The sequence below is a fragment of the Dipodomys spectabilis genome, unplaced genomic scaffold, assembly GCF_019054845.1.
Source record: "Dipodomys spectabilis isolate Male_0828 unplaced genomic scaffold, ASM1905484v1 ptg000125l, whole genome shotgun sequence".
Lineage (NCBI taxonomy): Eukaryota > Metazoa > Chordata > Mammalia > Rodentia > Heteromyidae > Dipodomys > Dipodomys spectabilis.
Window position 1 is genome coordinate 198,900 of NW_024870802.1, and position 14,558 is coordinate 213,457.

The window sequence follows — 14,558 nt, forward strand, 5'->3', positions numbered from 1 at the left end:
GATGCAGCTCAAATGTATGAGTGGCCCTGGGTTCAACTATTAGCATAGGAGGAAGGAAGGGAGGGAGGAAAAAGGGAAGAAGGGAGGAAAAGAGAAGAAGGGAATAAAAAGGAGAGAGGAAAGAATGGAGGAGAAGGGAAGGAGGGAGGGAAGAAAGGAGAAGGAGAGATAGAAGAAGGATCAGGGAGGGAGGGGCTACATCTTTATCTGACTTACTGAAGAGAGGATGGTAATGATGTTTTCACATTGTTATCTGTCTGAAATACCCATTTTAGATACATATATACCTAAAAATTACCTACTGGATCAAAATGATGACACACCTGCTAGCTCCTTTTGAATGGATCAAATAGTTCCTAGTTGAACAGTTCAACAAGAATTATAAAATAAGTCACACCAGCCCCAAGAAGGAAATTGAATTGACCAAGCCACCCTTAGTGGTTTATTGGACCTATGCCAACTCCATATTTCCAAATCAAAAGGTCCTTTGTTCCCTGTCTGGTAACGTAATTGCAGTGAATATACAGAACCTGGAAAGTAAATAAAACAAGAATAACATGTCAGCTTCTCAGCTGAATAAATACCCCCATGGAGCCAGAAGGTGTTATTTTGTGTCTTGCATTTGGCATGCGATCTTATCCCAATACTTAAAACAACGCGTAGAACCATCTGACAAAAGCCACTCAGCTGTCACTATCTTAAGCATGAACACAGGGGTCAGGGTGAGACTTGTGTGATGTGGGGTATTTCATCTCTCACACACAGGATCTCCAGGGGAGTGACTTTGACCGGCCTTATTCTAGGAGCTTCCCTATGTGTTCCTGGGAATGGACAGGCCAGACTCACTCACATCAGAGCTGGGAAAAGACTGTGTATTCCTGGGGTCAGGAACACATGGAAAGAAATCTGATTTTTTCCCCTCCCCTCCTGCCCCAGATTCTGTTAGCTAAAACTTTGTTTGTGCCTTTACCTGTCTGGCTTGGTTGGAGGAGAAGATAAAGATCCAAGAATATTCTTGACCTTCGTTCTTTATTGTGAATAGCCAAAAATAAGAACTCAATAATAGTAGGAAGGAGGGGAAGAAGAGAACCTTGGACCGAGCCTGGACATGAGCTGCAGCTAGAAATAAATGTTTTTCCTCCTGATGCACAAACTCCTTCCTCCCTCAAATGCTAGGACTATCCCAGAAGTGTCTGGTGAAGTATTCACAGGCTTTGGTGCTCTTTAACTAGGAAGAGGGGAGCCAACTTCCAAATGCTATTGTTCACACTCATTTACAGCACTGAAAATGCAACTTACAGGTGATGTTTTAACTCTTGTGTGACCAGAAACATTCATCGATTTTCAAATGCTGTTTTTATTAAACATACTTGTTGACCAACCCTGAGGATGTGAGTCATACCTTTCATTGGTATTTACAATGGCTCACAGAAAAGGTATAAAGATAGACTGTAGAAAAACATCATAGAAAGGCAAACCCCCCTTCTCTGATAATTTCCCTCTGAACTGAGAAGGAAAGCAATCTTTAAGTGCCCACAGGAGCCATAAGCCCCCAAATTCTTGTTGACTAGCATTAGAAAATATTGGAAAATTACAAACCACCATTAAGGTGACCACCTATTGTCAATCCTAAAAAGGGTTTGCATTTCCCTATTACTCGACAGTGCTAGATACTGGAGATCATTGTTTTTTAATGTGCTGGGTAACTAAGAAAACCAGATAGATGTTCACATTTGATCCTAGATAATTTCAAAATGGATCACCTACTGTAAGAATAGACTACATTTCACAAGCCACAAAGCAAAATGATGATTCCCTTGGAAGACAATCTTTTGGAGCCCAAGACATCAGCCTTGGGTGGCTGAAATCTCAAAGAAATGGGATATTTACTAAGGGAAAGGCCTTGCTGGTTCTTCCCGTGGTATAACCAAAGCATTCAAACCAAGAATGGCAGTGTTAAAATAAAAAAAAAAAGCAGTTCTTTTGCGATTTGCATTTGGAAGACTGGAACAGTTACATCATTTCAGGGAGTTTCTAAGTATTTCACAGTACCACTCCAGTCACTGGCAAGGCATTATTACAATCATGTCCTCAATTTTCCTGTGTAGTATTCGAGCTTGTTGGTTCTGTCAGAGTACAAAACCCTGAGCAGTTGTTCTGTAATTATACCAGATGCATTTTAAGAAGTGCTCTTAATTTGGGGTGGGGGGGGGGGGGGAGAGAGAAAAAGAAAAAGAAAAACAACCCTGCAACTCCCAAGGTCTGTTTGGTTTTGTCCTGGAGAATAGAGAAGCTACAGAATGTCACCTCCATGACGCTTCTCTGTGGGTGCACAATCAGCTTTCCCCGGGTTAATTTGTTTAGTGTGTTTGATGTGGCAGGCAGCCCTACACTACTGTTCTGCAGGACAGGAGGGCTGGCCGAGGCCTGCGATTGCTAACATGGATTCAATGACAGGCGTCCTTCATCTAACTGCAGCTAGAAATGTGTGCCTCCACCTCCCAGCACATCTGCAGCACCCTGATGTGGCCCCAAATGGCCAGTCATGAGGGAAGTTGAGATCTGCCACACCCTCTCTCTGAATGCTGGCCACCACCCCGGGCCAGGCCTCCACTCACTGAACCCCAACCCCACAGAAACACGGGGTTCTACTCTCACACCAGCCCTTTCCTGGCTCAATGTTCAATCAATGCTGGCAATAACATTTGAAGATGAGGCCACATTTTCTTTTTGCTTTCTGTTTTTCTGTGCTGCTACTTGGACTTGAATTCAGGACCTCAAGCTTCTGCTTGGCTTTTTCACTCAAGCCTGAGGCTCTACCTACCACTTGAGCCATCCCTCCACTTCTGGCTTTTTTTTTTTCTGGTTAATTGAAGATAAAAGAATCTGATTTATCTGCCTGGGATGGCTATGAGCTTCAATCTTCAGATCTCAGTCTTCTGAGTAGCCAGGATTATTGGCATGAGTCACTGGCAAAAGGCGACATTTTTTACTTTGCATTGAATGGTCACAAGTCAGACATTCTCTCTTGGTCCTCTCCCTCTGTTTGGCTCACTAACTCTTCTTCCTGGCCTTGGAATTTTAAGTTGCTCCACCATCACCCCCATCCTAAAACCTTATTCCTACCTGCTAAACACTAGGAGCCTTCAGCCTTGCCCAGCAGAGCCTTGCCCAGCCCTGCCTTTCCTAAGTCACCATTCCCTGCCATGTTCCTTCTCCCATCTCTCTAGTCTTTGTCTTTGCAGCTCTGGACTTTCCTGAAGGCAGGATTCTAAACACACTCCTCTCTACCATTTTTACCTTTCTGTCTATGGAGTAACCTGGTTCATCCCACTCCTAACTGTTTTGCAATGCTGGCTCTAAAAGAAGCTACCCTGGCTTTTGACAGCAGGATGAGAACAAGTCACATGACACATAGAATACCAGATGATGGCCCTGGTAGCTGCAGAGACCCTGCTGCCCAAGGGCAGTTGTGATCAGGATGCTTACAAAATCTGGCATTTGGACAGATTCAAAGCCTTGTTCTGTTTACTCATTCATCTTTGCTGTTTTAGTACTTCCTAAGCCAGGGAGAGAAGAAAGGAAGATGGAAAAGCAGAACAAATGGAAATCTCGGCTACTGTGGACACAGATATAAGGGTCAGGAGATGGGGGGAGGGGGGGGTCCTAACCTGCCCACCACTGATTCTCCACAGATGAGTGAGAAGCAGATGGCAAGGAATCATGAGTGAATCTGAATTTCTCCAACTCTATTCACCGGGCCTACCTGTTGGTCAGCAGCCCTATGAAAGGGTTGGTGAGGAGCTGGACGGTGGCTTTGGAAGCGAACAGCAGGCCGACTTGCACGTTTTCATTCAGGAGGTCTTTGTCTTCACTGGGACAGTCGGAAGGGGCGGTGGACGTGTTGGTCACCATGTGCAGGGTAGTGGTGGCTTTATGGGGCTGCCTCTTCAGATGGTCTCCGGTGCTGTTCCCAGTAACCATGGTAGAGTTGTCATAGTAGGAAAAGATGCTCTGGAAGCTTCCAGAGGTGGAGGCCAGGAGCACTGGACTGGGCGTCTGGACTTCTGTCACATTTTTCTCATGCTTAATGCTGTACAGGTAACTGGGAATGATGGGGACTGGGACAAGCGCAGAGCAAGACAGTGACAATCACATTTGACCTTCCCCAGAACAAAAGCCAGCCCAACTAAGGGTGCCTCAAAAGCCGAATGAGGTCAGAAAGCTGGCATGTGTGTCCCTGAAGCTGGCAGAGGCCTGGTGCCAGGCACATGCACTGAAGCGACCATGTGCACTGGTTGATTTCATATCACTTAGTAAATCAGGGGACCCAGCAAGGCCTCTGTGAGTCTCAGCTATTTTAAGGAGTAGCTGTTGTACTCCGGTGACTGGTCTCGGGGAATTGGGTCATTTGTCCTCTGGATCATATCTGAAGAGCAAAAACTGGTGTGAAATCAAGTCAATCAGTGCTTCCTACAAAGGCTCAGAGCCTTTTCAATGAAGGAGACTGAAATCTAGATGTCAGTACACACCTTAGAAGGAAAATAAAAAATTCTGTAGGACAGTAATACATTGGGAGTTCTGCAGCGGGCTAACTTTTCAAGCTATCTGTTACGTAAAAGAGAATCTGCAATGCTCCAGACAAGATGTAAGACTGAAGAATTCCTTAGGCTTCCATGAAAGGAAAAGGAAAACTGTTTAATGGAAGAGAAGCGTGGGCACATGAGAAGCAAGGGTGAATTCAAGACAAAGGGGACCCAGGTCCTTCTTCCTGAGCCAGCAGGTGCCCAAACAGCCCTGAGCCAAGCAAGCTCTGAGAGCTGTTGTGACACTAGCAGCCTGTGCTCACAGCGATGGAAAAACGACCGTGCTATTCATGTAAAAATAAAGTCGGTACCTTTTAAAAGATAAAGCATGTCACAGGCTTTTCTGTCCAGGGGGCTGCTTTTGAACTGTTTTATTTTATTCAAAACTCCATTTGAGGTTAAAGTCTCACTCCCACCTGTTCCAAACGCTCCCTCCCCGCGTCTGTCACCGATGGGCTGCGTGTAAATACCACCTCTCCCCCCCTTCCCCAAGGGGGGGTCTGGGGACTCCTGGCCTTTGGTCTTTGCACAGTTCTTATTCTAAAGCGCTACACTGGACTTGGAGAGCGGCCCCTCTTCCCCAGAAATCTTCCTCACTGTCGTGGAAGTGGGCAAAGAGAAGCCGAAATTATCAGGAGGAAACATAAGTTCTGGGTCTTATCGCATGTCAGTTTTTGACCTGGCCGCCAGGAAAGCCGAAGCCACAGGGCAGCTCCTCCGGGGAGCGCGGGGCTGCGGGCTGGGTTTCGCCTGGCCGGGGCGGGCAGGGGTGGCGGGGAGGGAGCCGGGCCGCACGTACCCACGACGGTGAGCAGCATGTTGTCCAGCAGCAGCGCGAGGAACACGATGAACAGGATGAGCTTCCTGGAGTGGCGGCTCTCGCGCAGCCAGCGGAGCGGCGCCAGCTCGCTCAGCGCCATGGCGGGGGAGCTGGGCTGCGGGCGGCGGCGCGCGGTCAGCCACGCGCCCCGCCCCGCCGTGGGTCCCAGCCCGCGCGCCCCGACAGCCGACCCCCACCGCAGCCTCCAGCGCCCGGGACGACGGCGCCCCGACGGCGCCCGCGGGCGCCACCCGGGAGCCGGGCCGCCGTCCCGACCCGCCGCGCGCCCAGTTCGAGAGGAGCTGCTTTGTTTTGGGGGGGAGATGGGGATCCTCCCCGGCCCCCTGCCGTCCGCGGAACGTACCTGGGGTCCCGGCCGCTGCTCACCGGGTTGCGCGCCCGCGTCGTCTCCGCCCGCGCCGCGGTGGGCTCGCTCCGTGGATCCCCGCGCCTCCGGCTCGCGGTCTCCGCCCGGGCGCCCGCAGCCGCCGGGTTTACCGGGTCCGCCTCTGACGTCACGGCCCGCGCGGAGCGGGGAGGCGGGGGGGGGGGGGGGGCGTCCGGCCTCCGCCCACCCCGCGCCATCGCCCGCACGCGCGGCGGCGGCGGCGCCCCGGGTCCCCGGGCGGGGCGGGGCGGGGCGGGGCGGGGCGGAGCAGGGCGGGGGATGCAGAGGAAAGGGGGGGGGGGGTCCTGAAGCCCAGGGCCAGAGGTCAAAGGTCCGGGGGAAGAGTGAAGGCCGGGGTGAGGAGGCCGGGGTCAAGCGCTGTCACACACACGCACACACACACCTTCGCACCCCTCCTTTCTCCTCTAGGCTGCAGCCCACGCAGGCGTGGAGTCCTGACGCCCTCGGGTGGGTGATGGGAACAAAGGAAAGGGGGGCCGTGGGAGTGGAGGGGCGAGCACCCCGAGCCTCAAGTCTGAGCGTCTTGGAGTTCTGGTGGACAGGACGGACAGACAGACAGCCGACCAGATGCACCTGTTTGGGGGCGGGGGAGGGGCGCGCCTATGCACACACGCACTCTTCCACGCACGCGTGCACACACACACTACAAAGTGAGCTTTGGACGCCCTTCCCCGGGCCAGGGGACGACTCTTGTCTTCTTGGAGATTCTCTTAAAAATCTGTATAGTCCCGTCCTTGTTTCTCGCAGAGGAATCTGACCTCGCTTTAGAAACATGGTCTGCGGTCAGCAGGCGTCCGCGCGAGGCCCGGCCCTCCTCTCCGTCCTCCCAGAGCGCCCTTGTGCTCCCCACCGCTGCCCTCCGATCCAGCGTGAAAGAGCTGGGTGGAGAGGTAAGTAGGTCAGTGGCAGCTGGAGGAAGAAGTCCCAGGGTGTGTGCAACTTAAATATTGAACGAGAGGAAGACGGAGACCCACTTAGGAAGAGGAAGCAGAAAGCAGTGCTTCAGAGGGGGCTGCATGTGGGGGGGGGGGCACCGAAGTGTGGGCTCTGGGCCTTCAGAACCGGACCAACCCCCCCCATTAGGATGCGCCATGACAGCGAGGGGCTTCTGCTGAGCTCTGGGGGCCAGGGGGCTCCCACCATTGCTGGAAGGAGAAGGTCATGGCGCTGCCTTCCCGGAACAGCTGGTCCTGCAGATCTGCCCAGCAAACACAATATGTATTGCTTCTCCTTGGGAGCCCAGAGTTCAGCCACCGGCTCCCCAGCCTGCAGCATCTTGTCTTTTGTCAGACACCAAGAGCAAAGAGGGCACAAAAGCAGCGCCAGGATTGGCTTTTCCCTTTAAAATTCAGTTTTTTGGACCGTGTGTAGCCACCTGGGATAGAGCAGTTGTTTGGAATAGACATGATTGGAGAGCCTCTAGCAGGAGTTAAACAAACATCCATGCGGGTCAATTTCACAAGTGATAGGCTTGCACTTTACAAGGCTCCTTTAACCTCACCTTGCTCACTTTCTCCCCTGTCCCTCCAGCCAATAACAGCTGCTCCCTCAGAGTGTGATGGAGACCACAGATGGAGCTCCCTCTCAATCCTTTCTCTGTTCTGGTGAAACTGGAAGGGATTGAATACAGGGAAGATGTGGAGTTTCCATAACCTTCTTTGGCAAAGGGAGGGCTGGTACTGCTGAGGTCTCCCCTCACCAAAGAACTAGGTAACACGGAAAATTAACTCCTCCCCAGATCAAACAAAGGGTGAGAACAGAAATGTGCAGAGCCATGTGGAGCGTGTCTGTGGTGCCCAGGCTGGCTATGGTGGGAGGAAGATGCTGGAGCTGGCAGAGAGCGGGGCATCAGGTAGGAAAGGCAGAAGCAGGAACAGAGCCCTATGACTCCCCAGCTCTTACAGAGATGCTCAGACACACTAGAATTCCCGAGAAATGTCAGCAAATGCAATGGAGACCCAGGGAACGGGAAGCAGGCTCATGCCATTTGGTGGCCAGAAGCGAGGAAACGGGGAGACTCTCCCCAAGTGGAATGGCCTTTCTGGAGAGCCATCAGAATCGTTGGGTCAACTTGCTCATCCAGCTATCTTTCTGGGTCTTTATTCACGCTGGGAGGCCACTTTAAATAGTTCCCTGAGCTTTGGGGTATCACCCAGTGGTAGAACACAAGGTCTAATGCTGTGGGAGGCCCTGGGAGGAAGAGGAGGAGGAGTTCCCCACGGTTCTCCTGAAGACAGGGATCTGGACCGCACACTCCCAACTGTCCCTGTTGAGCCCAGAATACTCACTGGACCCGCCAGAGGAGACCATAGCCCCCAGGGACTGCACCCCTTTTGCTGGAGGAGGGGGTCTTTCCCATTTGTGAATGGGTCCCTGGCCTGGCCCCTCAGTCCTAAGACCCTCAGGGCCGACTGCCTCAGCTAAACACTCTGAGAGAAAAACAAAGTTGCCTTCTAGACAGAGCTTTACAGGTATCATCACCAAGAATCCTTCAGCCAAGACCTCTGTCTGCTCATACCCTCCTGGTGTGCAAAGATGTGGGGTTAACAATGGCGTCAGTGGGTGCTCCACTCTGTGTGGCTGCTCAGGCTTGGGCGGGGCTGACTTAAGCACCTGGAGCAAGAATGCCCCTCCAGGCTGCTGTCTCTCCTACCTGGGCCCCAGAGAAACCCCACCCAGGTCCTCAGAAGATGAGGGGGTCAGTGCAGCAATGTCTGGGGGAGATGAGGTACGCAGGCAGTTTCTGGGTCCATCACAATAGCTCCCTGCCCCTGCCTTATTCCAATTTTTTCATTCTGAGTGATCCACCATGGTCCGAAAGCCTTAAACTGAAAACTCCAGAATGGCACAGCATAGCTGAGTAGCTTGCTAAAATCTTGGCCTGTTCTCTCTCCAGCCTAGGACATGAAGTACTCCCCTCACCCCCCACAATCCCGCACTACCCCCTCTCCTTCCTGCACACCCCTGCCTGTGAGTCACTTAATGGCCATCTTCGTCATCCTAGGACTGAGGCAGTGGCCCAGTGCTTGTGTCCAGGTGACCCTTATTTTTACTTAATAACAGCCCCAGGCTCAAGGCCATGACGCCGGCAGTCCAGATATGTCCAAGAGAGACTGTCAAGTGTTGCTTATGAATGTCAGATTGCAGGAAGAGGGTCTATAAAAAACAAGAGGGTCAAAGCACTTTGCTAATTTCAGATAAGACAATTCAAAGCAAAACTTTAAATAGAAACTCATACTAAGTGTGAGTTTTTCATAAAGAACAGAAAGACAAGAGTCATGTACCAATAATTAGGCTCAAAATAGACGAAATAGAAATGGGCAGGATTAGTTGGTAGCTCATGCTTGTAATCCTAGCTACTCAGGAAGCTGAAATATGAGGATTGAGGTTTGAAGTTAGCCTGGGCAGGAAAGTCCATGAGAGTCTTATCTCCAATTAACCAGCCAAAAGCTGGAAGTGAAGGTATAGCTCACATAGTAGAGCATCAGCCTTCAGTGAAGAAACTAAGGAACAACACTCAGGCCCTGGGTTCAAGGTCCACAACTGGCACCAGGAAAAAAAGGGGAGACAGAATTAAAAGGAGGAATGGACAATTTTCACAAAGTAGGGAAGCTGATCATTTTTTCCCAGCAATTGACAGAACTCAGAGCAAACAAGCAGACACAGATGATGGAAACTGAGGCACTGGCCACCTCAGTTTGATGGATGTGTATTTACCCTGAACTGTAGCAGACTTCACGTGCTTTTCCAGTAAACCCTCAAGGCCTTCAGCAGGATCTGTTTCATTTAATTAGAGGGCATTTTCCCCTCTTTACACCAAATCGAATTGCTGTTTAACATACATATAAAGAGACTAGCATTTTAAAAAGAAACAACGTGTTTCATTTCCCTGATTTTCTGAGATCTGTTTGGAAGTGTACTGCAAAACAAGAGCTTCTGTCTAAAAATTAACCAAATCAATTGTACCGACGTTCAGAGGGAATGGCAAGCAAATGTCAACTTACTTGAAAGATGCCTTGCTGTTGGCCAATGAAATTAGGGTGTAGATGCGCTGATTAAATAATCCAATCATGGAATTAACTGGCTTCATGCAGCCTTATCTGTGGCCCTCTGGGTTTGGCTGCTTTAAGAGCATCTCTGTCCTGTCTGAGGACATTTGCTCTAAGTGCAGGCTCAGGAGACAGACAGGGCTCCATGCACGTAGGCCTTCACCCTCCACTCTCTCTGCTGTGACTCTTTCAGCTGCTCCAGTGTCTGCCCCATCAGCCACCCAGGCTTCCCACAATGCACCCTTCTCACTGGCCACCAGACCTCCCAGGCACTACACTGCCACCTCTGCTCACACTTCATGTCACAGGTCATCAATGGGGCCCAATGGGACATGTCTCATCCAGCCCTGACCACTCTCCAGCTTCATTTGCCACGCCCACTATGGCCCTCTGGTTTATGATCTTTCTGATTGTCTTGGCTCTTTCATTGGCCTTGAGTATCTCCAGACTCATCTATGACTCAGCTGCCCTCTGCCTAGTAGGAGGTTCTTCTGAGCTCCCATTCTGTCTCTCACTGTTCATATACCCTGCTCTCCTTACTACCCCAGGGCCTTTGCTCTGGCCACACCTACAGTCTACAATGTCCTTTCCTCTTCCTCCTCTCCTGAGTTAATCTCCTATGTTCTTTCAGTCTTAGGTCAAGACACACAGATAGGTGGAAAGGAAATGGATGGCAAAGTATGTCTCCTGGGAGAAGAAAGTCTTCTCTAACCCCTTGAGTGTCACCTGCCCTATATTGGCAGGTCCCCAAGCCCTTTAATCCTGCCACTATGCATTATGATTGAACTTCTACTTATGTGGCTGTTGGGTTAATATCTGCTCCAAGTCCTGATCACAGCCGTGACCCAGAGCCTCCGGCTGCCACAAGCGAGCTCATCGAGTGAGAATTCTAAATGCCGCCATGGACTCCGGCTCCCTGCTCACTTTAGGCAAGGGACTCGCCATCTGAGGGTGACTAATGGGCGCTACCAGCAGGCATCCACCACCGTGGGCCCCTGGCCTTGCTGGCTGTGCCCTCCAAGACCCAGATGTGCCACATGCAGCCCAGCTCCCTCTCCATATAGCAGTGACTCCCTCCACCCTTCCTCACATCCCATCCCTCTACCAGCCCCCAAAGCCCACTTGATTGACCATGCAACAGGGATGCTGGCTCCACCTTCTAAAGCCCCCACTATGGACTGGTCCAGAATCCTGCCTCCCATCCATCCCTTGTGGATGTGTCTCCCTGCCCATGTCCTCTCCTGTCCCTCCTGACTCTTGTCCATGCCCAGACTGGTCATCTTCCTGGAATATTCTCCTGTGCTGACCCAGGGGAACCCAGCTAGGGGCAGAATGCCCAGAGCTGTCCCCTGGCCCCAGTTTCGCTGTCACAGGGGAAGTCTGCCTCGGCCAGTGCTCTATTGAAGTATGTCTTCCCTTGGATGTGGCGTTGAAATTTCTCTTCCCTTCTCTGGCCAGGTCATCTGTCACCTCTCAAGCTCTAGCAGCCCTGCACTAGCCTCCAGAAAATTCTAGATTTCCTATGTAGCTCATGCTATACTTCCACTAGACAGCACAGGAATGGCGCAGCGATGCCCACAGGGGCCTCTAGGAGTGTGAAATCTGATGGCTGCTGTTGGCACACACAAAATGGTGGCTCAGAAAGGGTCAGGCCTCTGCCTTGGCACTGAGCCGTGAGGCCAGGACAGCGAGAGCTGGAGCTCGGCTTCCTGGATCTTTGTGGCTTAGAAGCAGCTGATGTCTGGCACTTTTGAGTGCTGATAGATGGAGGCCAAGCAGCGGTCCTCAGCAGCAGAGGACTCAGAGGGACCCCAGACTTGAGACGCAGGTTGGTGGAGGCCACTCAAAGCTGTCTTCTCCCATTTGCTATGCCGACTGCACACCCAGACACCCACAGGGCAGAAGACATTAGTGGGGAATCGATAGTCCAATAGGGCAGGCTACAAAGATCCAAACCCAATTATGTTGTTTAGAAACTTGCTGTAACTAAAAGGCATCTGAGAAATCACTGTCACCATCTCTGAGGGGGAGAGAAAGCCAGTCATTATGTCCAATTGCATTTCTATCGACTGTTGTCTTGTGGAGGATGTGGGCTCCTGCACCCTAGTGTTTGGGTGTTGCAGGGGCACGTATGCATACACACACACAACACACACGCGCGCGCACACACACACACACACCTTTCTTTTGGGGGGAGATTTGGGGGGACGTTTCTGGCCCACCTAGTCACACAAGTGACCTGAGATGCTTTTGGCAGGGCCACTTTTAATTCTCACCTTGAAATTTAGGGTCTCACAACCCCAAGCCCACTTAGGATGGCAGAGCAGGAGAGACCCCCTCCAAGGCGGTGTGGAGGGACGCAGTGGCTCCTACAATCCCTCTGCCACAGGGTGGGAAAGACCTGCAGGTCCTGTAGGAAGTTGCAAGAGAGGCCGTTCCTGTGTCCCTGGGGTTGTCACCTAAGGCCTGCGGGAGCCTCCTGACTGAGCATCTACCACCGGGCCTAGTTGAGACAACACGGTAGCTCAGGGTTCCCTGCGGAAACATGGCACAGACGCTCTTCCTCCGCGCAACCCGAGCTCACCAGACAGCCGGACAGCCATGGGAGGAAAGCCGTGGGATTCAAAGGCTGAGCCACAGAAGAGGAGGATCCAGTCATGGGTGGATGCGCCACAGCGCCCCACCCCCAGTGCCACGCCCACCGGGCCCCCAGTGCCCCGCCCACCTGGCTCCACCCACAGAGCCCCGCCCACCGGTCCCACCCCAGTGCCCCGCCCACCGGCCCCACCCACAGAGCCCCACCCACCGGTCCCACCCCCAGTGCCCCGCCCACCGGCCCCACCCACAGAGCCCCACCCACCGGTCCCACCCCCAGTGCCCCGCCCACCGGCCCCACCCACAGAGCCCCACCCACCGGTCCCACCCCCCAGTGCCCCGCCCACCGGCCCCACCCACAGAGCCCCACCCACCGGTCCCACCCCAGTGCCCCGCCCACCGGCCCCACCCACAGAGCCCCACCCACCGGTCCCACCCCCCAGTGCCCCGCCCGCCGGCCCCACCCACAGAGCCCCACCCACCGGTCCCACCCACACCGGCCCCACCCACAGCGCCCCACCCCCAGTGCCACGCCCACCGGGCCCCCAGTGCCCCGCCTACCTGGCTCCACCCACAGAGCCCCGCCCACCGGTCCCACCCCCAGTGCCCCGCCCACCGGCCCCACCCCCAGAGCCCCACCCACCGGTCCCCCCAGTGCCCCGCCCACCGGCCCCACCCACAGAGCCCCACCCACCGGGCCCTACCCACAGGGCCCCGCCCACCGGTCCCACCCCAGTGCCCCGCCCGCCGGCCCCACCCACAGAGCCCCGCCCACCGGTCCTACCCCCAGTGCCCCGCCCACCGGCCCCACCCACAGAGCCCCACCCACCGGTCCCACCCCCCAGTGCCCCGCCCACCGGCCCCACCCACAGAGCCCCACCCACCGGTCCCACCCACACCGGCCCCACCCACAGAGCCCCACCCACCGGTCCCACCCCCAGTGCCCCGCCCACCGGCCCCACCTACAGAGCCCAGCCCACCGGGCCCTACCCACAGGGCCCCGCCCACCGGGCCCTACCCACAGTGCCTCGCCCACCTGGCCCCACCCCCAGTGCCCAGCCCACAAGGCCACATCCACAATGCCCCACCCACCGGGCCCCACCCACAGTGCCTGCTCACTGCACCCTGTCCACAGTGCCCCGCCCATAGGTCCCGCCCACACTGCCCTGCCCACCAAGCCCCACCCCCCAGAGCTCCGCCCACCAGGCCACATCCACAATGCTCCACCCACCGGGCCCCACCTCCAGTGCCCCGCCCACCTGGCCCCACCCCCAGTGCCCTGCCTACTGCACCATGTCCACAGAGCCTGCACACCAGGCCCCACCCACCGGGCCCCGCCCACCGGGCCCCGCCCACTCTCAGTACTGATTGACAGCTTGTTCTGGGGAGTGGAAGTGGCGGGTTTGTGAAGACCTCACTTCTCAGTTGAGATTTTCTGCCCTTCCATGCTTTTTAAAGATTTTTTTCCACCTGATGCTCCTGCTGTTCTTTTCTCCTACTTCCACTGGGAGGTAGATCATACAGACCAAAAAGAATGCAAATAATTAAAAAATAAATGCTCAGTGAACCCCAGGTCAGTGTAAAACCCCAGGAAAGGAACAAAAAGAGAGGGAGAAGCCCCAGCCTCTCCTTCAAGCACAATGCCCATCCCGCACTGTGGATTTTAGTAAACACCATTTGGAGACAAAACACATCAGTAATTGTTTTGTTTTGGTTTTTAAGTTTATTGTGCTTTTGCTTTGCTATGAGAGAGAAATCTTCACTTGCAAAAGGGGCAGGGCACAGAGGCTTACACGTTTAATCCCAGCTACTTGGGAGGTTGGGATTGAGTGGATGGTAGTTCAAAGCCAGCTGGGTGAGGCTCCTTCTCAACCAGTCAGTAGGCATTGTGGCACATACTTGTGATCCCAGCAAAGGTGGAGACAGGAAGATCATGACTTGAGGCCCACTCTGGCAAAAGCATGAAACCCTATCTGGGCAATAACTAAAGCAAAACAAAAAAGCTAGGAGTGGGACTTAAGTGTTAGAGCACCTGCCTAGCCAGGGGTCCATTTATCTTCCAGAACCTAAAGAACTGGCAATGAAGGTTTAGGCTTAAG

At 53.6% G+C, this 14,558-nt stretch overlaps 1 protein-coding gene across 1 annotated transcript in view; it reads right to left on the bottom strand.

The window, feature by feature from the left end:
• Positions 1-5,840, bottom strand: part of Slc18a2 (solute carrier family 18 member A2) — a 32,587-nt gene extending 26,747 nt beyond the window's left edge. Inside the window, exons 1-3 of the mRNA XM_042689127.1 lie at positions 5,771-5,840; positions 5,386-5,521; positions 3,767-4,121 (exon numbers count right to left, since the gene is read on the bottom strand). Coding sequence (XP_042545061.1) covers positions 3,767-4,121; positions 5,386-5,506 — 476 coding nt within the window. The 5' untranslated portion in view covers positions 5,507-5,521; positions 5,771-5,840. The remainder of the gene's footprint in view (positions 1-3,766; positions 4,122-5,385; positions 5,522-5,770) is intronic.
• Positions 5,841-14,558: the final 8,718 nt, after the last annotated feature.